Consider the following 23070-nt stretch of genomic DNA (forward strand, 5'->3'; position numbering starts at 1 on the left):
AGATTGAGAATAGTGATAGGAAAGCGACTACTGGATGACGAAGTTTGGAAATGGAGAAAATTTATACACTATATATGTTGTATCTTATCTGGATCACCTACAGCCACTAGAATGTAATCATACTAGAAAATGTTAGACTAAAGAATCCAAATATGAGACGATGGTAACAAGAACCATTGGCTTTGCATGGAGGTGTGATGGTTCCTTCTTGGCTATAGAAAAGAATCCAAGAGGGGATCTGGTTAAATTATCAGGCAATTCGATTATTTTATATTATTAAATTAGCCTTGAGAGGTATAATATTAGAAACCCGGTGTTGTCGGAATTCAAACCTAGTTACATTTATTCAACATAACCCTCTTTAATCATTTGAGAAGCAAACTATTTGAATCAATAGTGGAAACTTCTGCTACCTAGCTGAATCACAAAATTCACAATGCTAATCAATAAATACCCTCTTATCTCTAGCCCATGCCCATGCCCATGCCACTGTAGTCTGGGGTTGATAAAGTTTATATATTATTTAAACCAGTCGTCATCTATTTCTTGAGGAGCTTAGGCTAACCTATTTATTTAACCTTTAATTAGTCTACGAGCTCTTGACCAATAAAAAAACTTTTGTTGTTTTGATTAAAAAAAACCAAAATATAACACAATAGAAATAACTTTATATGGGTTGTCTTTCTCTCCAGTTACAAATTAGTAATTGGTAGTACTCTTCATTTTTTTGTTGGTCTGCTGATGGGATTATTCTTAGGTACAGATAGCATTAATTACTATTATTGGACAACCATAAGAAATGATTTGATGAGAGATTCCAAGTGTCGTGACCGACACTCGTTAGCCGTATAAGCCAATTAAGTCTAGGATTCTGGATGATTCAAACATGAGAGATTTATAGATGTAGTTACACAATTCGATCTTACTAAATTATAGAGGGTGTCTAATCAAAAATAATGACATGTCTTATGGCCATTATAGTATACGATAGATATCACAAGGATACAGGGGCCCTATAACAACACATCACTTGTATCTATAACAAAGAGTAGAGTAGAGAAAAAAAAAATCGATAAATACTCTCTTACATAATAACTTTAAATACAGGGGCCCTAAGATGACATTTACAAAGAAAAAAAGAAAACCATTCATGTGGATATCCTATGAATTTGTCGCCCAGGATGCAGCCATCTTGAAATGATGCAGAATTCAGTCACCAGAAGCCAGATTTTGACAACCATAAGAGGGGAAGAAGCCAGCTCTGAAATCTCTCTAGCTTACTATGCTGAAGCACATCATGAATTCTTCCACAAATTTGGTATTAATCCATGATATAATCTTTCAATTCTTCCAAGGCTATCCAATGAAATTATTTTAATCCCCTCAACTGGTCTGTTTGAGACTCACTTCCTCGTTTCTTTTCAATGTCCCTCCTTGTTCTAGGAGGAGTACCTGGAGCCATCAGGCGAGATGTGTACTGACTTGATTGGGTTTCTGGGTTGTAGGTCTGCGACGCAAGGTATGTAAGCGCAGTGACCACATCAGCTATCAAGGGTCTCATGGTAGGTTGCTCCTGAACACACATCGCTGCAACGGCGAGTGCCTGATACAAGCCCCTTGTTGGATACTGGCCTTGAAGCACTGGATCGGCCATCTGCGGGAACTTCCTCCTATCTTTGAACAGTGGTCGTGACTGTAATTAAATGATAGCAAATTCATAAGGATCATAAGCACAAGCACATCAATAGTTTTACATGAGGCAGGAATACAAAAGATAAGACTCTTCCTTTCCGGAAAGAACAATGAACGACCAAGACAAAATCTAATAAGTTCAGGATGCATCATAAGGATCATAAGCACAAGCACATCAATAGTTTTACATGAGGCAGGAATACAAAAGATAAGACTCTTCCTTTCCGGAAAGAACAATGAACGACCAAGACAAAATCTAATAAGTTCAGGATGCATTACACAACCAGCCCAAGTCACACTAGTATACTTAGTGCCAGCAAGTATTAGATTTTAATATTCAGAATGCAAGTAACGTGATGTGAGAGGAATTCCATCCTCTGTGGTGACACAGAAGAGGCAATTGAGAGGTTTGCAACAATGCACAGTGAATAAAACAGGAAAAGGCGAATAGTAAAAGGAACTGAAAATGACCTCTCAAACTGTCTCCCTTCATAACTGAATCAAGATTCATGCGCATATTCTCTGCTATGGAACTTTAGAGCTAGAAGTATGAGATCAGATGATTTTCAAAATGACTAATTAATTGAGAAGATATAATTCTTTGCATAAAAGCATGCTTAACAGTTAGAATGACTAAAAAGGACAAGAGCTGGGTAAAACAGAAGAAAGAGCTCTTACCCATGCAACAAGGTTATGTTCCCCTGCAGCTCTGGAATTGTCAATAGCCTTTCGTCCAGTAATAATTTCCAGAAGAACAACCCCAAAGCTATAAACATCAGATTTTAGAGTCAACTGTCCAGTCATAGCATACTCAGGCGCACAATATCCATATGTACCCATAACCCTGGTGGAAACATGGGTTTTGTCACCAACAGGACCAAGCTTTGCCAAGCCAAAATCAGATAATTTGGGATGATACCCCTCCCCAAGCAAAATGTTGGAGCATTTTAGATCCCGGTATATAACAGGAGGACTGGCTTTGTCATGCAAATACTCTAATCCTTTGGCTGCACCAGCAGCTATTTTCATTCTTGTATTCCAGTCAAGCCGCTTCTTATCAGGTGAAGGGTCTGATGCAATAAATGTAGTTATTTAGGTAAAAAGGCGATTCAAACTTAACCACAATGTGACAAGTATTAAGTAATGTGAAGAAGCATACCATGAAGATGATCTTCCAAAGATCCTAATGGCATGTACTCATAGACCAGAAGTCTTTGATCTCCATCAGCACAATATCCAATAAGGTTAACAAGATTAGGGTGGTGGAGCAAACTCAACATCAGAACTTCAACAAGGAACTCCCTGTTTCCTTGAAGTCCATTACGATCAAGCTGCTTTATAGCCACAACCTGTTCCCCAGGGCAATGAGATTTTTAAGCACTATAGGTATCCGAAATTCATGTATGTTCTGCCAAACTGTCTTTGTTAAGGGTAGTAAATTGTCAAAACTGATTCTGCTAATATATTGGCTTGGAAATCAAGAATTTAGTCAATAGACGAACAAGGAAATGGCAACGAGATCTTGCAAGATATATAAAAAATATCTGTAGTTCCAATTACCAGATATTGGAGCTTATGCAAGTTTTGCAACTATAGCTAGTCTACTGGACTACAAGACTCCATAACAAAACAAAAGGGAAGAACAAGTATACAAGCTTACCTGGTTTGTACTCTCCAACCTGCCCTTATAAACTCGACCAAAACCTCCCTCTCCTAGAAGGCAATCAGTTCTAAAGTTCCCGGTTGATGCAGCCAGTTCACGGAAACTGAATGTCTGAGCAGCGATCTTCTCTGACCCATTGTTTGAAATCTCCTTCTTTGCCTCCGTTGAGTTTTGCTTCTTTAAATCTACTGACGAATTTGATTTTGACTTCTCTACTGGGGAAAAGAAAAAAAAAAAGAGGATAGCATTAGCAAAACAAAACAAAAAAGCAAGAAGGCAGGAAAATGGAGAAAATCCAATATAATCACACAAATTAAAGAAAGGGTACAGTTTCACAATAAGATAAGAAAAAGAAAATTCAGCATCTATTAATCAATAGTTGTACTAACCCTCTGATACGCGAGTCACTATTGATACCTAGGGAAGTCACATAAGAACTCAAACATTTCAGTGCTTAGCAGCTCAATTCAGATTCAAAATTTTGAGAAAGCAATTATTTTGAAGCTTTTGAGAACCAATGAGACGACATCTCACATGCTCTGAAAATAAATGGATATATCCAACAAATTTGTTTAGAATGAAATCAATCAAATTACTACAACCAACAGAAAAATTTTCCTTTTTTCTCCTCTTATTTTCTCTTTTCTTAATGAAAGAGGTCACCACAGGATCAAAGATACACAACCTTGTCACCTCCATCAGAAAATAATGACTAAATCCTCTGCCAAAGTAGGCATTAGCTGCATATGAGCAATCAAAACAATCCAATGCCACAACCAATGGAGGATAAGAGGACAATCATAGACAAACCCAAAATCTAATCTTTTTTTTAATGAAAAAGAACACCCATAATTTCAGCTCGATAGTTGACCAGCCCGACCAAATACCAAACACCAAGAAGACAAAAATGGAAGACGAAAATCCGCACCTCATCAACTCAATCAATTCTTTCGATTTGAAACAGCACTCAAAAAAGAAACAAAATCTAGGCAAAAAAAGAACCACTCGAACAGCAGACAAAAAAAACCAAAAACAAAAACCGGACTACCTGAAGGAGGTGGGATCCGATCCTTCACCTCGCGCTTCGTGCTCGGTTCTCCCGCGCAGAGAAAGCAACCCATATCTACCCCCAATCCCCCGAACTCCTCTCCCGAGCTCTTCTGCAAGAGGGATGGAAGTAAAGAGACTGGCTCAGGAAATAAAGAGGAAACTCTCTCTCTCTCTCTCTCTCTCTCTCTCTCTCTACTCTCTACTCTCTACTCTCTACACTCTACCTATAGAGGAGAAAAAACGAAAACATTTTTCTTTTCTTTTTTAACTCCATCATCAGACGTTGCTTGCCGTTACAAGTCATCCGCTAGATGTTATGGAGTAGATCACAGCCGTCCATTTGGCGAACTATTGCGTGTCTAGAAATTCGCAAGACGCGTAATTTGTATTTTATTTTGTTTTTATTTCCCACGCACTGGCATCTGCCATCTAGAGACTAGAGACTAGAGATGAGCCAGAAATTGATTTCTTTGATAGAATTACATTATTAAAAAAAAATATTTAAACACGTCTTATACTATGATATTCAAAATACCTTTGCTTAGAGAATAATTTGTATACCCATTGTGTTATGGATAATTTAAAATTAAAAAATATCCCATAAAATAATGCAGGAACTTGTTTTGGAAAAGGTACTAAGAGAAAGTTCGAACCAAAAATGCAAGAGTTTTCTTTTAAAAGCTTTTTTTTTTCTTTTTTGCAAATTTCCTTAATTTTTCAAAACCATGTTGGTTTAAAGTAAAAGAATGCTAAGCTGGTTGGGCTCTGGCTGGGCTTACGCGGCCCAGATAAGATGGCCAAATTTATCCAGATTGGAAGCCATAACTGCGGAATTGAGATTTGATTCCAAGGTAGTAGTTATACTTGTTATTTATCAGAATCAACTAGGATCGATCCTGCATTGAACTATAGATCGTAATGGGGCCATAAATTTAGGGTGGTTAAATGAAGTCCAGGTCTTTGTTTACGAATGAACGACATGAAAAAGACTCAGATGCAAATGGTGTATGAATGAAATGAATCCGTGGACCAAGTGTTTGATATCGAGAAACGATGGGTTGACTACTGCATGATATAGAAATCAGCATCCAGTGTATTGTAGCTGTTCCAGAAAGAACATTTTGCCCACTAACTAATGGTTGCAGTAAACCCCACCCACCCACCCATGAACCAGTCAACCTGACTCCAAATCCATTGTGGATGCTAAAATTTATAAAATCAAGCTCATCTTTTGCTGTAGGACCAAATTCAGAACCGGATAGCCGCATCCGTTTAGTTATAGATCAAACCAGTAGCTATCTTCCATTTGGATGTATGGATAATTTGTATCAGAGTGTGAATGGACTCAGCAGCGTCATAGAGGAGGACTCCAAGACTATGGTATTTTGGTCTCAAGAAAAGTCTCTCGAGTATTGTTGAAGAAGATCCGACAAGCACGCATACTGAGGTAATTGTCTGCTTAGAAGCAAAGAAGTGTAAGAAGTGCACTTGAATTTAAACCAGTTGATCCAAAGATGCCACCTTCAGTACTGGGAGGAAATGTGTACACCGAAATGGAAACAACAGTAGAAGTTGGAGGAGGTTACGTCAAGGGGTAACAGGCATCATTCTGCAGCATCTCAGGCTTGGACACTGCCACTAAGAACTCCAACGCACATTGCTATATGATTTAGAAGTGGCAAAGGTGACTGTGACTTTAGGCCAAGCACAGATAATTAATCTTTTTGTTGTTTTGTTTTTTTTCAATTAGATCCTCTAGCTTGTCTGTTATTGTTATAGACGGAAACTTTAGAACTACTAATCATTTAAAGACTCACATTGATTTTGAGATGCATTGCAGCCTCTCAAACTTTTGAAAGCTTCTATGATATCCGACAGAACTCTAACTGATGTTGTCGTCCTGTCTGATCTGACTAGATAGTGTCTTAGCATAAGCGCGGAAGGCCATCCATGCGCGAAGTCTGTTTTTCTATTGGGTATTCTGACCACAAGATGTTAGTAGTATTTCGGATTGCATGCCCAGCCTTCCAATACTCTGGTGCAGTGGTGCCTTTGTTGGACGGGTGATCATGACGTCGGATCTTTTACCGGCACGAGACCCGGCGGATAATAGTGTGTTTGTGAAGAGGGATCCGGCGGCTGGATACATCGTAACTGATGATCTTTGTGTGGCGAAGAGTAGTAGTATAGCATCTTCAATTAGGTTCTAAAACTGCTAGAGAGATCACTAGATTCTGTGACGCCCTTGACCGGCGTATGCTTGAAAAACTACCACTGGGGCATGTGGTGATGTCAACCCCAGGTGCTTTTTGATGTTGAAGGGGGAAAGATACAGTTGCTGCTGTAGAAGAAATTAGAACAACTCAATTGGAGCATAACTCTTGTTTGGAATAAAACCAAGAATGTAGTTTATGCTGAAGCAGGAGAAGACTCTGTGGACCTGATATTCAGCTTTTCTGTCTTTCCCTCTTGGTCGTATAGTACTAGGTCTTGACAAATAGGTGAGAAGATAAATAGGGAGAACAGTAACAGCAGAGTTGTAACAACACAAACCATCACAACAGTACTACCAACGTGCCATTATTAGTACAGCTGATAGCCACCCTTTCCAGGGTGATGAATACCAATAGTGGTTATCAAGGAGTCATGCCATACACATTAAACAGTCCTTTTTATTTAGTACGCTAGCAACTCGGAACCTATTTGCTATTCATTAGCGAGCGGAGAGAAATCGATGCCTACTTGTCAATATTTCTGCAACCCAATATCCATTGTGGCCAACATCATCTGTCTTCTTCCCTACCAGTCTGTTCATGCATGGCTTGTCGTACAAATTGCCCCCGCACACGTGGCCGCTGTTCTGCCAGTCTCTTCCTGCTGTGATAGAGAACCTGAAAACAAAAAATCGTCAAAAAGAAGCTAATTCTATTTAAATTTCAACACATTCGATAATGATGAGCTGAAAGATATACTTCAGTCAACAATTCAATATCTACCAGAAATTTTACTAGATCTTGTTGACCAGCAAACTATCATTCAGAATAGAATGTTGTTCCAATAGACATTGAAATTCTGCAATATTTCTGGAAGATATGGTATCTGAGTTTACTGTGCTTGTTTCCTGATTTTGAAAAAAAAAAGTCCCTCCCTCCACAGCTTGCTTCTACATTTTATATATTTTCATACACTTTCTTAGACTAATGCAATCTCTAGGCAAGTAGTGGTGTTGCAAAAGTTTAATGTGATAATCATAACATGGTCTGTCAAGGAAAAACAAAACAGCAGACCTATTTGCTCTTTCATGATTGGACTAATGCTATGAGCAGCAACACTTTTACAAACTTCTTATGACCAGGATAACGTGACAGCACCTCCAAGATGATGCCATGTTAACAAGTTTATAGAAAATTTGCCAAGTGTCCACAAGTGCAGCACTTTCCTTCATGTTTGTCCCCTTAAAGTAAATGTTGAAATGAGCAAGAACTAAAAAATAGGATACCTTCTTTCCAAAGTTCCTCTCTTTCCTTTTCTGCCTGAATTTGTTAAGTGCTGCCTCTCTCTGTGCAAGTCTATTTTGATCCACACCACAACTCCCACTTCCACTTCCACTTCCATTGCCGCCCCTAGCTCCAGTTGCAATGTCATTAGCACTGTCCGTGTTCAGTCCTCCAGCTATGCTGCTTCCATTCTGCCCATTATTCCCATGATTACTGACGGAGTTGCTCCCAACTACGCAGACATTTTCAACATTACCTTCCCCTGGCCCAGTAAGCACATTAGATGACCCACATTGTGGGTCTTCTGCTGCCATGTTCTTAGGAGCCGAGTGATCTGGTGGCTGCTGCTGTTGCATACTGTGAACATGATGATGATGGTGATGATAGTGGTGATGGTGATGTTGCACCTGGACCTGACGCTGGATCTCTTTTGGTTCTCCTGTTACTGTAGTTACTGTCACTTCATCAATTTTGTCTTGCTTAGCATTTGGCGTAGGAGAAGAACGGACTCGTACAGGACGAAAGGCTGAGGCATGCTGGATACTCTTGCCTGCTGATGGTGCCGATGTGTTTTCCTTATATGCTGCTGGTTTAGTGAATGCATTCTTGGTAGTGGAACCCATGTCATTGTTGTTGCTACTACCATTAGAACCCTGATTGATTGGAGCAGCATTTGAGTTGGATAACATATTGTTTGTCGACTCTGTTTTCACAGCATCTGAGCTGTTATCAAGCGGTGAGTAGCTTCCTCCACATCCTGTCAGTTCTTGATTAGAACCGGCAGAAGTATGATACCTTGCAAAACAAGGGTACAATAAGATGCCATTTATTCATGCAATAAACAATTTAAAGGACACTGATATTATTTTTGCACCTTTTGAAGGCTGATAGATCAGAACGTTTTAGAATATTGCGGTCATCTTGAGCTGCAGTTATACCCTCTCCAGTTGATCTCAGCCTTTTCAAACTCAACTCCAGAGATGGTAGTTCCATAAAACCATTACAATGCTCATCTTTTCCTTCTGAGTTATTGGAGAAGCCATTAGGAGCCTCTGCAACTCTGGCTACCTGTTGAGCATCTGTTATACCCTTGGCTATTGCACCAATCAGATCAGCAGCTTGATTTGCCAGATCTTCAGATGTATTGTTGCCTTCAAGCCCCATAAATTCCTCATTCTTTAGGTCACTTTCAGGCATCTTGTCCACAGTCGTAAAGGTTAGCTTAGTAGAAGCCTGATCGGTCGGATAAGACTCGCAATGAGCATTCATATTCCTAGGTACTCCTATTTCCAAGTCTTTTCCCATTAAGTCATCTGCAAGAGAGATTGTACATTCAGGAAACAGTGAAAGGAAAAAAGGAAGGTAAAATAAATTGGAATTAGATTTTTCTCTGCATTCTCTTAGCATAACTTCCTTAGATTTATACCAGAAAATTCTTCTTGCCCTTGGCAGCTTCTATTTGTAGTCATAGGAAACCATTCATTACAGAATATTTCGGGCTTCGGGTGAATAACTTGTGCACAGGTACTGTCGGGTGGATCAGCTAACTGATCTGATGGAGACATAGGTTGAGAACTCTCGACCTCAACAGCACGCTTTGTCCAGGAACTCTGCATAATATAGCTATCTTTTGCATGAAGTATACGTGGGCAACCCTTCAAAACGACATAGGTACCACAAAGAAATGCATCTTCTTGAATAAATCAATGAATCATCAATATTCTACAATAGAATCTTTAAATTTTAGTAACCCCAAATACTTGGGACTTAAAAAGGAAGTTTGCGTTATATGTAAGTTAGTAGGATTTTACAAAGATGACAAAATGTAAATTTCCTATCATGACAGGGTTGATTTGTTTCTTTTACGTTCAGCATACAGTTGGATGTTCTTAGGAGAATAAATCTGATATTGCATGCACTACAGAATTTTTATTTCTCACTGTTGTGATATGTGTTGCTTTTTGTTTGTGATGCAGGGGGCTGGGATTGTTAGCTTAGGAGCTAAAGGATTGCCAATTGGAGAGGGAACCTTATGAAAAACGTGTAGATGAAATATTCGTGGTTGAATTGCAGGAACATCTGAAATCATTGCTTAGAAACATCAAACAAGAAAAAGAATTTCTGCTTGTTAAAAATAGGGAAAGGATTGATTGGGGTTTCCCAGAAGTAATAAATACTGTGTAATTTATAGTGATTTGGGAAAAGTCATCAGATTAGAATCTAACTATATATGTTACACCAATATCTATATTGGAGGATTTTAATTTAGCCCTTATAACCTATTTTAGCACCCCTAGAAAGATTCTAAAATTTATTTTGTGCCAAGATTATCCAGTGTGCCAATGACATGAACCAAGGTCAGCAGGCTCCGTGCCTCTAGTATGATAATCCTTGGTTGAAAGTAGCCCAATATGTTGGTCGTTACTTTCTTGTACAATGTCTAATCAAGGTGACTTTTTATTCGTTGGAAATGTGATTTGAAAAGCTAAAATTTTTCTTTATAAAATTCTTAGCTTCAGCCATCCTAGGGTGTCAAAAGGGTGAATGATAAAGACAGTCTATCATGGGGTTCATGTGGTTAATGTGGTTAGCATGGATACATGCATCAGATGACAGGATGAACTGCACAAACAAAAGTAGGAATTTCTTGCTTAGGAAGATGTCTGTAGAGGAGGCTATCATTATTTTAATGGGTTAATAATATTTGTATAAATTCTTTGATTTTAAATTGAATTATATATTTGTGTTCCACTATGTTATGTTGTGTTCCACTATGTTATGTTTATAGCTTTCTAAAAGATACGAGATCTTCACTACCAATCTTAAAGACAAGATCTCTTTTGTCACATTTAACTTGATGGAACCTTCTTGAAGCTGACTTTTTTTTTAATGACCATGATTTGAATACTGATCTAATAAAAGCATGAAATATCAAATGATTGCAACAAAAGTGATCAAGGCAGTATAAATGCATGTGACCATTAGCAGTATGATAGCAGTGCATGCTCATGATGTGCATCCTTGCCATTCAAATTCACCACAAAAAGAGGTTTGGAGATATGAGATTGTCCACTTTTGGCTGATTGTTGAGCCATTGTGGATGAATAAATACCATTCCAAATGTTTTCATTCATGCAAGACCATCTGTGGATCCTAGAAACTCAAATACGAAAAAGTCAAGGCTCAACCTAATGCAAGCATAAAAGAGGGTAGTAATTCTAATGCCTTGTTTGGAATGAGAATGAGTTCCTTAAAATGGCAAGACCTGTCATTTACCATTTTACCCTTGATAAGACTAAAGGGTTTGCGTATTTAGAAACCTCAATTTCATACCTATAAATATGCATTGCATATCTACAGACGTGTATTGCATACTTACAAACAGGAATTGCATACCTACAAACAAGTATTTTATATCTACAAGCTGGCATTGCTAACATATATGTAGGCATTGCATACTTATAAACAGGTACTTTATATGAGGTAAACATATAAGATCATAAATTTGGACACATTTTCCAAAACAAAACAAAAAAAAGGTAAACATAAGTGAAGGGTATTTTTAATAATATTATTTTTGTGTACTTTCCATCCATCCACTAGAAATGGTAATTGTGTCAATTTACAAAAGATATCCTCAATTTTCACTTCTTATTCTAATTTTAAAAACATTTTAATTTGAAATGCATATCTTATCAAAGGTCATGATGCCATGATTTACAATCAAACACTCTATGCAACTACTTCGGGTTAGAGGTGCATATTCAAGGATAAAAAATGAGTAGAACTAATTTGGTTTTACTATAAACTGCAGCCAAACGCCACCTAAGTGCATATAGGGTGCCACACTCCATGAGATCACTGATATGGTACCGAAGTAAGAACAAGTTAGTTACATATCATCAAAACACAATAACACAATACAATGTTTTCAATGAGAAATAATGTGATCTCTACTGTAGTTGGTGATGGAAGACATTTCACACATCCAAGCAAATGATACATGCAAAGTACAATGTTCCAATGTGGATTCTTTATAATCAGCGAATTCTCCTTTAGCTAGCCTAGTTAGCACAGGGAGTGGAAGAGATGATGATAAGATGAGAATGAGATGATATAAAACTTCCTCAAGTCTTGCAAGCATGCTTGGCTGCTTGCACATAAGTTGCTCAAGTTGTGAAATCACTAGCACTATCATTGCCATGAATTTTCAAAATGAGCAATCTGAAATAAAAGAGGTATAGTAAATTGAGTACCTGAGTTCCACTACCATTATCACTGCCATCCCTCACATTCAACTCAATGCTTTCATTGTCATCATCATTGTTGCTGTCACTATTATTTGCAGAATCATCCGCACTGTTTGACTTGGTACACTTTTGGGTTTGGATACCACTTTCACTTCCACTGCCACTAGACTGAGATGTGACAAGCAAATAACAGTTCAGAAGGGAGAAGTAAATTCAAGTACTTCTAAAGCCAAATATCCCTAAAAAGGATAAAAGAAAACAACAGACAGAGACCAGCAATCTGAATACAATTATGCATTTTCTTAAGTTTGAATGCAATTATGCATTCTTCAAGAGCTGCAGAACATTAACCGTACCTCATCACACATATTTGATTACTATTTAACTGAAAGTAACATCATGACAACTTACACTGTGGCATCTCCTCCAGACATGCTGCCAAAGGTTCTTAAGCTCATTTTTCCGAATGGGCTTTACTAAAAAGTCAACTGCACCTTTTGACAAACACTTGAAGACTGTTCCCATAGAATCATTTGATGACATCACTGCACAAGTCATCAGGTATAGCATTTAGAGTAGCAAAATTGAATAACGCGTACAATTTTACAAATCAAGTTTTAAGTGAGTGATCCAGAAAAGTACTCACTGATTACAGGAATATTCTTCCAAGTTTTGTGGCTCATTATCTTGCTTAAAAGACCAATTCCAGAGAGACAAGGCATGACTACCTCGGTCAAGACAAGGTCAACGTGATTTGGCAAGTCTTCTAGGATCTTCCATGCTTGCAGACCATTTGCAACAGCAGTAACTGCATTATGAATGGTGTAATTATGTTAAACACCATTAAAGGAAGCTACAAGACAATTTTCAGTTATGACAATCATCACCTAGAGATATTATTAGCAAACTGAAGAGTATGGACAGGTGTGCACAGCATGAATCTAGGTTCATTTACAACCAAAAAGTGAAGGCTTTTGATTTGATTTAATTCATTGTTTATTTGAATCCAAGGTTTTCTATCAAATTTTTAACTCAACAATCTATTATCTAAAATCTAAATACAACCTACCGAGACCGCTTTGATTTTTGTATTCTAGAGAAATTGCTACATGCAATGAATGAGGGGAAGCATAAGGTGTAATTAGCACCTCATGCTACTAATTGGTGAAGGATCTTCAGAGAGGCCAGCAGGTCTTTTCAGAAAAGCATAATATATAATTAGCATGCGACAAACAAAAGCAAAATCAGTATAGTGTTTACCACCTCAATAAAGTACTTATAGATTAGAGTTGAGCAGTCTTAACTAATAGGAATTTCTTTGCTTGGCTGACAGCCAAGTAGTAGGCATAATATGGAGAATCAGCTCCGACTCTAAGAGGCAAGCAATTCACAACCTATTCTAGCTGACTATATTAGATGGAACAAACACAAATTATCAATCTGCATACTAAGTCATACAGAAGTGTGGAATCAACTTTCTCCATGAGATTGGAAGGTAGTATGTCTGCACTAAAATATGTGGCTTAAGTACTACGGCAAAGGAGAGATGGATGGTTTCATCATTGATTGGCTATGAGTTATACAGAAATATGATCCTATCATCCAAGGCCTTATACACTACAAAGGTGGAAAAACAAGATGCATTCCACCGAACTGTATGGACTCTAAGACGAATATAATGAGGAGGACAATAGACACCATGATCTACTAAATGGAAAAAAGCATCGAAAGATAAAATATGGGTTCAAATCCTATTTGTGAAAAGAGGCCAAGTGAAAGATCATGACAGTAAAAAGAACTGAGGCTAAAATCAAAATAGTCATAGAGCGAGTTCTTTCGCTCATAAAAGGTAATAGATAAGCAGCTTACTCCATTCCATCCTAAGTCAGGAATAGCGGGACAGATTAAAGCAATCATCTCTTAACTCCTTCAGTTAAATATATCTAAGAGTCTAAAGGAAGCATCCTTCGGTATAAGTCGCAAAGGGAAACAACATTACTTGAAGAAGCATTGTCAGACAAGTGAAAGTATAGGTCATAGATCCAACGGTACCCAATGACGTAGGATCAAAGCGTCCTTGAGCGATATCTCATATTTTTCGCACAGGTGATGCAATATTACTTATGGTGTTAGGCTTATGACTAAGTTCCTTAGTCTACGGTGGTAAACTGTCGGTCATACTATTCGCTAGATAATGGGCATAGTGATTCTACCACTAGATGCCTTTCTACTCGACAAGTGTTGCTTGATATAAGATTTGTTGCTACTTATGTTGTGGCTCTACATGAACCTGAGATAAAAAAAAAATTAATGTTTTCGGATGATATATACCATATCTATTGTTATTAACGTATATGGGCTATAGTTATGGACATAATGAGTATGTAGTATAGATGCATTATTATGATCATAGTTATCATGCATACAAAATATTAGAACCCTACCAAGGGATGTAGGAGCCGGTGATATAGAGATGTAAGCTACAAAGCATATGGCAGCCTCTAGAAAATTGGCTTGGAGATTATGGCAAAGGGACATTGGCTTTGTTTGAGGTCGCTCTTTTAATAAACAAGTCGAGCTTATCGGACCTAGATGCTTGACAAGAACCACAAAACCGAGGGGAACTAGGAAGCCTTGATGTTATATCAAACCTTGATGCTTGACAAGAACTCATCCTCAAAGTTCGCTAGTGAAGTTTCTTTTGAATGATGATACTCAAGTCTCAAACAAGTTTGTCATCAATTATCTCTTAAATCCCATGACTGTTGGGAAGATCAATCATGCATTGATAGCTCATAAAGGACATATCTTCTTGGGATTCAATGTATTGCAGCTTCCTATTAGAACATGTTCTTTACAAAGATGCACCATCACTAGGTCTTCTTCTTTGTACATTTTTCAGACTGTGATGCTCATCTACAATTGTAATGCTATAATTCTTGACAGGCCTCCAATGGAAAGTGGCAAGATTATGGAACATTTCCTTCATAGATTTGTAGTAAGTGGTGCACCACCAAGGGACCAAGATCTATCTACACACTAGTAGGTTCTTTTTCAAAGATTCCAAGTCTAGGTCTACACACGAAGTGTATAAGAAAAAATTAGGATAGAAATAATTTTCCAGGAAAATACGAGGATTAAATAAGGACTAAATAATTTTTATCCCAAATATGGGATATGAATGATGTTTTATTATGATAGTTAGGATAAAGGATAAAAATGATCAAAACCTTATGCCCTTTCTCTAGTTTAATGTGAATAATATTGTTATTTCTTTTTTTGAAAAAGAAAGATGAAAATTCTAATTAGGTTAAAAATTAAATATAAATTGCAATTATATTTTATAGCTATTATGTTATCTTCTCATGGTTATTTTCATAATACCTTTGTAATTTTATTTTACAACTATTTAGAAATCCCATTAGGTTATTATATTTTACACCGATTAATTTAATTTAGAATTCTTTGGAGAAGGTCAAATTGGTAATTTGGCCTTTTGGGATAAAGGGGTTGGATATCCTAATATTTTTATCCCAACCAAAAGTTGGGGTAAAGATATCCAAGTAAACCTCCTTTATCCCCTTCTTTTTTTTATCCCAACTTCCTATGCCTTGTGTGGCAAGATTTTCTAAGATAAAAGAGGGTTATCAAATAGGCCCGAAGAGTAGGGAAAGATATTGGTTGCTGAATAAGATGACATATCCACTTGCATCATAGTACCAAGTAGCATGCTGGACTCTCGTATTTTGTTTACAAGAGAAAAGAAAACTTGTCTACAACAAAAATGTAGGGTCTCTAGGTTACTTTCAAAGATAATGAAAAAATTAGGGTTAGCATAAGATATCTCAAAAAGATTATTATACTTCAAAAAGAAACATGGAGAAGAAAAGGCAAAGGAGGGAACATTGGAATCATCAAAGAATATGCATACTGCCTAATTATGTATACCAGAATCATCACAAAAGAGTTTTCCAGCTAAATTTAGAAACAGAAATAATGGTCATCATATATCGCTAGGATATGATGGTACTTTCCTTTTCCTTTGGCTAGAGAAATGGCCCAAGGCCTGCAAACTTAAAGCTATGACTCTCAGAAAATTGGTGCAACACAATTTTGACTCCAACTCCCTAGTAAGACGTGGCATAATGTCATGTCAACTGATAATTCATTTCAATCACAAATAAATGCATGTTAAATGAAGAGCTTATCACATCCACTAAAATTAGAATAAATAAATGATTCTCTGCAGCATAGCAGGGTTTCTGAATTTGGACTCAATCGACCTTCTTAACATTTTAAAGGATATGAGCTGAATCATTAGATCAATCATCACTATGATAGAGTTCAGTACAGACCTTCGTAGCTACAATTGCGAAGCAAAGAACTGACCACATGTCGGGTGGAGTCATCGTTCTCCACAAGCAAAACCTTGAGGGTTCTGACTGGTAGAAACCTCTCCCAGCGGATGATAGGCGCAAGTGGCTGTTGCTGCTGCTTATGCGAACCAACCTGTTGTGGCAGAGGGGCGACACCTCCGTCATGATTACTTTTTGGAGCTTCTACCTCATTAATTCTCAACTCATCATCATCTGAGAGGTCCTGGTCCTCCCCTGCGGTTCCATTTTGGACTTCTTTGTATTCATGTTGTACATAGTGGTTAGCTTTCGCCAGCCTTTTGTGGGAAGGCCTGTCAAGGCTCGCCTGATGGTCACCTCCCATCAACTGGAGTCAAAGAGATCAGGAATGGAGCTAAATTGGATAGGAGACGAGCCCTCCTTTGTCCAAGAAAAGAACTTGCACATATTCTGTTGCCTTCACGAACACCTCGATTCTGGTCTAACTACTCCAACATGAATCAGATGTACAAATTTTTATGTTAAGATGATTCCATAACAAATTCTCTCACCCAATTCCCAATAAATCACTCACCTGAGTTGGGAACCAGACCGAACTCAAAGCTTCCACCCTACAGTCAATGCGATCCGACGACGGCGTAGAAATAAACTGCTTTTCCAGTGATTCTTATTAAAACATACACCGATTTGTAAGGACAGGGCTGAATCTTCCAAAATCTTAGCTTCCTATAGACCAAAACAAGGAAAACGCTCAACAAATTCTTTATTATACCACCTAATTTAAAAATCCGGCAGAGAAGAGATCTAAAGATAAAGAAAAAAAAAACCAAGGGTTTCAAACAAGAACCACGGTAAACCTAGCAGAAACCCTTTCCCGAGAGCATAAATCTCCACTTCCTCTTCCAACAAGAAGTCTCAAGGGTTTCCACGACTGGAAACGAAAACAAGAACCAAATCGAAGGATTTTCCTTAAAAGAAAAATGAAGGCGAGATACCGGATACCTCCCGCCTCGATCGAGACGCCGCCCTTCGGATCGCTAGTAGCGGAATCCGGCGGGCAAGAACCAACCGCCGGAGATCAATTCCCGTCCAAGAATTCGAATCAAGACCAGTGAAAGAGAAACGAAGAAGGAGAGCGAGATACGAAGAGAAACAGAGAAAAAATTTCTCTCTTAATTCGAAAATTAGATGGATTGGAGGACTAGAGACGAAACCCGAAGACCATGGCTGTTAGAGAGAGAGAGGAGGAGGAGGAGGAGGAGGAGGAGGAAAGAAGATATCGTGGGAGAGATATTAGGGTCTGAGGAGATGACGTGGAGCAAATGGAGGTGGGCAGCGGCTAGGTGGGACCGAACGTAGGAGGCGAGCCCATGCGTCCAAGCTGGACAAAATCTAAAGCCCGCAGCTCACCACCCCGCTCCGGATCAAGGAGGATCCCCCCATAGTACACGTGGCGCGTACACGGGATACTCGCCGTAGGGGCCCGCGGGAGGGAGAAAAAAAAAAAAGAATCATAACGGCGGAGTTTGACGGCGTCTGCTGGAACGTTCTAGAGAAGGTCCACAGCGACAACCGCGCCAAAAAGCGTGCAGCGCAGGTGTTTTTTTGTTTTCTTTTCATTTTCCAGAATAGGCGAGTCGAATTCCTTATTCCGGAAAATAAGAAAAAGGAAATTCCCCTTTTAATTGTTTTGACATCAATCAGAGGTATTTAAAATAATAATAATAATAATAATAATAAATCCTAGGAAAACAATGGTATCCAGCATGGATACAAAGAGCACTTTGTCTTCAGACCTTAAACCTCGAGAATCCATCATATCCTAATCACCAACAAAGCTACTTAGTCCTAGGTTTCATGAAGAATGTAGGATTACAAGATTTGAACACAGTAACGAGCATCACATACATCATGTTATGATCTAACTATGTTTCTTACTAAGGATATATTAGAACAACAGCATGCAAGCTAAGAATGGGGGCAGAACTATCAATCAGTACTAGATTCTATGTTGCCTTTTTCTATCTCCTTACTTTATCATATCCTCTCCTTGCTGTGGCCAGGATGCAGTGCTTTTAGTCTGTAGCTTTGCATCTCCTTTTTCTTCTCAAGTCTGTGTGGCTTCCATTCCTCTCCTTTGCTTCGTTTTACATGAGCATTGTCTTTTTTCCTAAAAAAAGCTTTAGGATTCACAATGGGCATCTGGGCTTTTCCAACTGCACTTCAAGATTTGAGTTATTGAGTGAAAGCATAACGCTTTTATGAGATTTATCAACAGTGTTGAGAAATCGGTGCTTGTCTTATTTAGCAATTAGTTTTATATGGTTTTCTAGTTAAACTAACTCGGAGGAATCTCATGCGGGGGAGATGTCCATTTCTTTTATTCTTCCAATATTGGATCAAGAATAATATATAGTTTTGTTTTTTATTGATGGTGGTGCTGCTGCTGCTGCTGCTTCTCTTGTGTATATCTCGAATAATGGTAACTTTGTGTATTGTGACAGATGAATGCTCTGAGTCCATGAAGCTGATTCTCCCCACTCATTCAACCTAATGTGGGAGTGGGACAGAGATGGAGCCTTCAATGTCACATTTCCCACTAATTATGTGAATATATCTACATTGCATGCAAAAAGATAACTTCCTTTTCAAAAAGAATTAGAATGCGAGGATTATATGCTTTTAGTAATACTACTAATAATAATACAATTAATATTAATATTTGTGTTTTGGTTTTCTATTTTGTGATTATGCAAACTAATTATATTTAGTGGTCCTAAAAGATATGGTATAGATAATGTCTTTAGTTGCTTTATTATTAGGGAATTTCACAATTGAAAAATAACGAACACTTATGACTTTATTTAGAAGTGAGAAAATAATATATCTATTTTGTGTAAAATTAAAATATTTTTTATAATGCGAAGATGAATGAGAGGGGGAGCCTAACCGACTGCCTAGGTCTTCTAGGAGTTGAGTTGATCCGGTCGGGAGTTGAGTTGATCCGGTCGGCATAATTTTAATTTATTGTGACTTATTTTTTTAAAGGATTTATGGAGTTATCTAAATGCAATCTAAGAGGGAGGCTATTTTTTTTTCTTCTTTAATTTATCTATTTTATAAAAGATGAGCTTTTGGATTTTTGATTCATTGCAAAAAAAAAAAAAAAAAACAATCATATAAATAAAAGAAAAAGAAAGGCAAATAGTTGGCATAAAAAAATATTTTATTTATTTATCATAATTCAGGAAAATTAGACTAAACCCTCAAAAATCAAATCCGCCGCTTTCCCCCAATTCTTCCCTCGTTTCCCTCCATCTCCGATGTCGGAGAAGAAGCGCCGCCGCTCGGAGGCTGCCACCACCTCCAAGAAACCCCGTCCGTCGTCCTCCTACGCCGAGTCCCTCCGCAAACAACTCAAACCCGATTCCGAAATCCTTGCCTCTCTCCGTCTCTTCTCTGCTTCGTCTTCTTCCTCCTCCAAAACCCCGGACCTAACTCTAGCCGATCTCGACCCCTCCTCATCCTCCTCCTCCATCTCCGTATCCGATCGTTCCTCCACCTCCGTGAAGCTATCCATCGAGCGCCTCTTCCTTTCCCTCGCCCGATCCATCCTCTCCATCAATGGCTTCTCCTTCTCCATCCCATCCCGCTCCTCCTCGCACCATCTCTTCCTTCCCCACCTCGACCGCCTCGTCCTCCTCCGATCCAAGCCTTCCTCCCGTCCCTTCTCCTCCCTCTCCACCGTCCGCAAGGCCACTGTCACCGCGCGCGTCCTCTCCCTCGTCCACGCCGTCCTGCTCCGCGGCATCCACGTCACCAAGCGCGACCTATTCTACACGGACGTCAAGCTTTTCGGCGACCAGTCTCAGTCCGACGGCGTCCTTGACGACGTCTCCGTCATGCTTGGCTGCACCCGCTCGTCCCTCCACGTCGTTGCGTCCGAGAAGGGCGTCGTCGTCGGACGCCTTATCTTCTCCGACGACGGTGACCGCATCGACTGCACCAAAATGGGCATCGGCGGGAAGGCTATCCCCCCGAACATCGACCGGGTCTCGGACCTCGAGAGCGACGCACTGTTCATCCTTCTCGTTGAGAAAGATGCGGCCTTTATGCGGCTTGCAGAGGACCGGTTTTATAACCGGTTTCCCTGCATCATTGTGACGGCGAAGGGACAGCCAGATGTGGCCACCAGGCTGTTCTTGAAGAGGATGAAGGTTGAGCTAAAGCTCCCAGTGTTTGCACTCGTCGACAGCGATCCTTACGGGCTCAAGATTCTTTCTGTTTACATGTGTGGATCCAAGAACATGTCGTATGATAGCTTCAATCTTGCCACACCGGATATTAAGTGGCTCGGTGTGCGGCCGAGTGACCTCGACAAGTACCAGGTGTGGATCTGGTTGTTTCTCTCAAAGCTTAAGCTGATAGGGAATAGTACAAATTTGATATTCTATGTTTTAAGAATAGGTGCCGGAGCAATGTCGGTTGCCTATGACAGATCAGGATGTGAAAGCCGGGAAGGATCTTCTGGAAGAGGATTTCGTAAAGAGGAACGAGGGATGGGTGAGGGAGTTGGAGACAATGGTGAGAACGAGGCAAAAGGCGGAGATACAAGCACTGAGTTCTTTTGGGTTTCAGTATCTCACTGAGGTCTACTTGCCTCTCAAGTTGCAACAGCAGGACTGGTTGTAACTTGTAAGCTTCTTGTCAGGTATAGCTGATTTCTTCTCAATATTCCTTTATCATGTTTCCTCAATGAAGTTTGTTTCTTTCTTATGATGCCATTCGATCACCCCGTATTAATTGCTAGAGAATCAGAACATTACTAAAGCCATGATCTGCTAGGAAGCTTCATCCTGTATTTTGATTAGTTTCATTCTTAGATAATATGAATCATATGTTAGTGCGAGCTCTTACGTCTTATTTGAACATTTTCTAGGATCTAGTAAGACCCCAAGTATTAAGACACAGAATAATAGTGGTTTATAAATTTTTCTTCTTTTGGTCCATATTAAGTTGCTCCAGTAGTTGCAATACTGAGTGAAGCTTTTGTCAGTGACATGTTGATGGTACACGTGGAGATAGAAGTGCTGATTTGTCTAGTGAGATGGCTCAAATATTAATTGCTTTTAAATTTAATTGCACTATTTTGATCTAGTTAATACAGTAAGAATAAGGATAATGATGCATCAAAGTCGAATAAGATCATCTAACAAAATCCTCATTTCTACCCAGATTTGAGACATTAACTAGATAGAGCATGGATCAGTTATCTAAATGACCAAGGATTAAGAATTGAGAGGTGGTCTGCCACTGTAGGAGGAGGAGGTTGTCCTAACTCCTACCCATTTTTTGAATTATAGAAAATGTAGAGTTTATGATCAGTGGTTCTTTAACATTAGATTTGTAGTTGGTTTCATGTTGTGAGTCGTGCGAGTTGTAATAATATGAACAACAGGATTTATAACAATTGTCTTTTTACATTTTCTTTCTAAAGAATGTAGTCTTAGAAAGATAATCTCCTCTGATTAAAGTCTGAAAATAGGCGAGGTGACAATGTTGAGTACATATAAATATTCTTCTTATAGACTGAAGTACAAGTTTGACCTTCTGTGATCATGTACGAGGCCACAGATGTCCCTAGATATTTTTGCTTCTTCCAAGTCCTATACAGCTCTTTTAACTTATATTACAGATTCTTCCCACTATCTTGGAAACTAAAAGTTATAGTACCTCTTAGTTTGGCATTTGGTTATTATGTAGCATTGGTGGTCCAAAAAACAATGGCCCAATTCTTGTATGATACTTGTATTACCTTGAATAACGATTTATTGTTTCAATTCAAATTTTACTATGCCTGCAGGAGACAGTTGCTGGTTGCAATCCATTGAGAATTAGCAGATTGAATCAAATAATCATCCTACAAATTAGCTTCAGCAGCCATTTGATTTGCATAATATGTGCAAGTTGGCAGCTTGTTGGCCTCAAAGTTTATTGCCTTGTGTTATGCCGGGCAGCAATTAATTTATATTCTCGTCAGTTTTCCACTTCTACTGATTCTCTCTGATGTCTGCTGTATATCATGCAGGTGACTTGTCGCTTGTCATCTGTAAGGTCTGATTAATCTTTGTTATGTAAGGATAATTTGTTCAGCAAAGTTGAAGAGGAGGAGCTGAAAGGGGTGCAGATTGGTATTAATCTGTACTGGTATGCTTGCACTGGTAATTGATTCTATCTCATTTTGATACTTAATTGGTGTTGTCAAGAAGTAGATCACACGAGAGGATTATAGGCCTTAATGAGCAGGTTGCTGTGTTAACTATTTCCTATTTCCTGGCGAATTTTCAAATGTAATTTGGCAAAAGCAATCCTTTAGCATTAAAGGTTGTTGTCATCTGTTTGATTTGAGATATATGTATTGTCAAACAAGAGTATATTTTCCCTAAAATATTTGCATGAAACAGTGCTTCAACAGGAACAGATTAAATTAGTTACTTTCAACTCGTTATTGCATTTAAGCGTCGTTATTGCTACCTTGATATTTCTAACATAAGCAAATAACT

General features: G+C 38.6%; 3 protein-coding genes across 7 annotated transcripts; 1 reads left to right on the forward strand and 2 right to left on the reverse strand.

Annotated features, from left to right (window-relative positions):
• Window positions 1-944: 944 nt before the first annotated feature.
• On the reverse strand, window positions 945-4633 carry LOC140781744 (probable serine/threonine-protein kinase PBL7). Its single transcript, XM_073127919.1, has 5 exons — window positions 4404-4633; window positions 3353-3570; window positions 2852-3041; window positions 2371-2762; window positions 945-1693 (listed from the first exon to the last, which is right to left on the reverse strand). Exons 1-5 carry the CDS (start codon window positions 4474-4476, stop codon window positions 1370-1372), a joined length of 1197 nt encoding a protein of 398 aa, XP_072984020.1. The 5' UTR covers window positions 4477-4633; the 3' UTR covers window positions 945-1369.
• A 2309-nt stretch (window positions 4634-6942) lies between these two features.
• Window positions 6943-17797, reverse strand: LOC140781746 (two-component response regulator-like PRR37). 4 transcript variants are annotated; one of them, XM_073127921.1, is made up of 10 exons: window positions 17510-17797; window positions 17082-17233; window positions 16508-16992; window positions 12799-12960; window positions 12564-12697; window positions 12159-12320; window positions 9329-9512; window positions 8777-9215; window positions 7905-8697; window positions 6943-7296 (listed from the first exon to the last, which is right to left on the reverse strand). In XM_073127921.1, the coding sequence occupies exons 3-10, from the start codon at window positions 16869-16871 to the stop codon at window positions 7189-7191; spliced, it is 2346 nt and encodes a 781-aa protein (XP_072984022.1). In that variant the 5' UTR covers window positions 16872-16992; window positions 17082-17233; window positions 17510-17797; the 3' UTR covers window positions 6943-7188. The 4 variants fall into 4 exon arrangements, with proteins under 4 accessions (XP_072984022.1, XP_072984025.1, XP_072984024.1 ...); XM_073127924.1 differs by having other exon boundaries at window positions 16508-16983; window positions 17510-17772; XM_073127923.1 differs by having other exon boundaries at window positions 16508-16988; window positions 17510-17772.
• A 1970-nt stretch (window positions 17798-19767) lies between these two features.
• LOC140781812 (DNA topoisomerase 6 subunit A3) lies at window positions 19768-23008 on the forward strand. 2 transcript variants are annotated; one of them, XM_073128050.1, is made up of 3 exons: window positions 19768-20895; window positions 20975-21218; window positions 22371-23008. In XM_073128050.1, exons 1-2 carry the CDS (start codon window positions 19831-19833, stop codon window positions 21197-21199), a joined length of 1290 nt encoding a protein of 429 aa, XP_072984151.1. In that variant the 5' UTR covers window positions 19768-19830; the 3' UTR covers window positions 21200-21218; window positions 22371-23008. The 2 variants fall into 2 exon arrangements, with proteins under 2 accessions (XP_072984151.1, XP_072984152.1); XM_073128051.1 differs by having other exon boundaries at window positions 22596-23008.
• Window positions 23009-23070: the final 62 nt, after the last annotated feature.

The sequence above is a fragment of the Typha latifolia genome, chromosome 2 (assembly GCF_019914945.1).
Source record: "Typha latifolia isolate L0001 chromosome 2, TyphaL0001v2, whole genome shotgun sequence".
Classification (NCBI taxonomy): Eukaryota; Viridiplantae; Streptophyta; class Magnoliopsida; order Poales; family Typhaceae; genus Typha; species Typha latifolia.

Coding starts and splice junctions, on each gene's coding strand:
- LOC140781744 (XM_073127919.1), bottom strand. CDS start 4,476: ATGGGTTGCTTTCTCTGCGCGGGAGAACCGAGCACGAAGCGCGAGGTG. Junction 3,571..4,403: donor TCGGATCCCACCTCCTTCAG/GTAGTCCGGTTT, acceptor TCTTTTCCCCAG/TAGAGAAGTCAAAATCAAAT. Junction 2,763..2,851: donor TTTGGAAGATCATCTTCATG/GTATGCTTCTTC, acceptor TTATTGCATCAG/ACCCTTCACCTGATAAGAAG.
- LOC140781746 (XM_073127921.1), bottom strand. CDS start 16,871: ATGGGAGGTGACCATCAGGCGAGCCTTGACAGGCCTTCCCACAAAAGG. Junction 9,216..9,328: donor AGGGCAAGAAGAATTTTCTG/GTATAAATCTAA, acceptor TCTCTCTTGCAG/ATGACTTAATGGGAAAAGAC. Junction 7,297..7,904: donor AGAGGAACTTTGGAAAGAAG/GTATCCTATTTT, acceptor TTTTGTTTTCAG/GTTCTCTATCACAGCAGGAA.
- LOC140781812 (XM_073128050.1), top strand. CDS start 19,831: ATGTCGGAGAAGAAGCGCCGCCGCTCGGAGGCTGCCACCACCTCCAAG. Junction 20,896..20,974: donor GTGACCTCGACAAGTACCAG/GTGTGGATCTGG, acceptor TTTTAAGAATAG/GTGCCGGAGCAATGTCGGTT.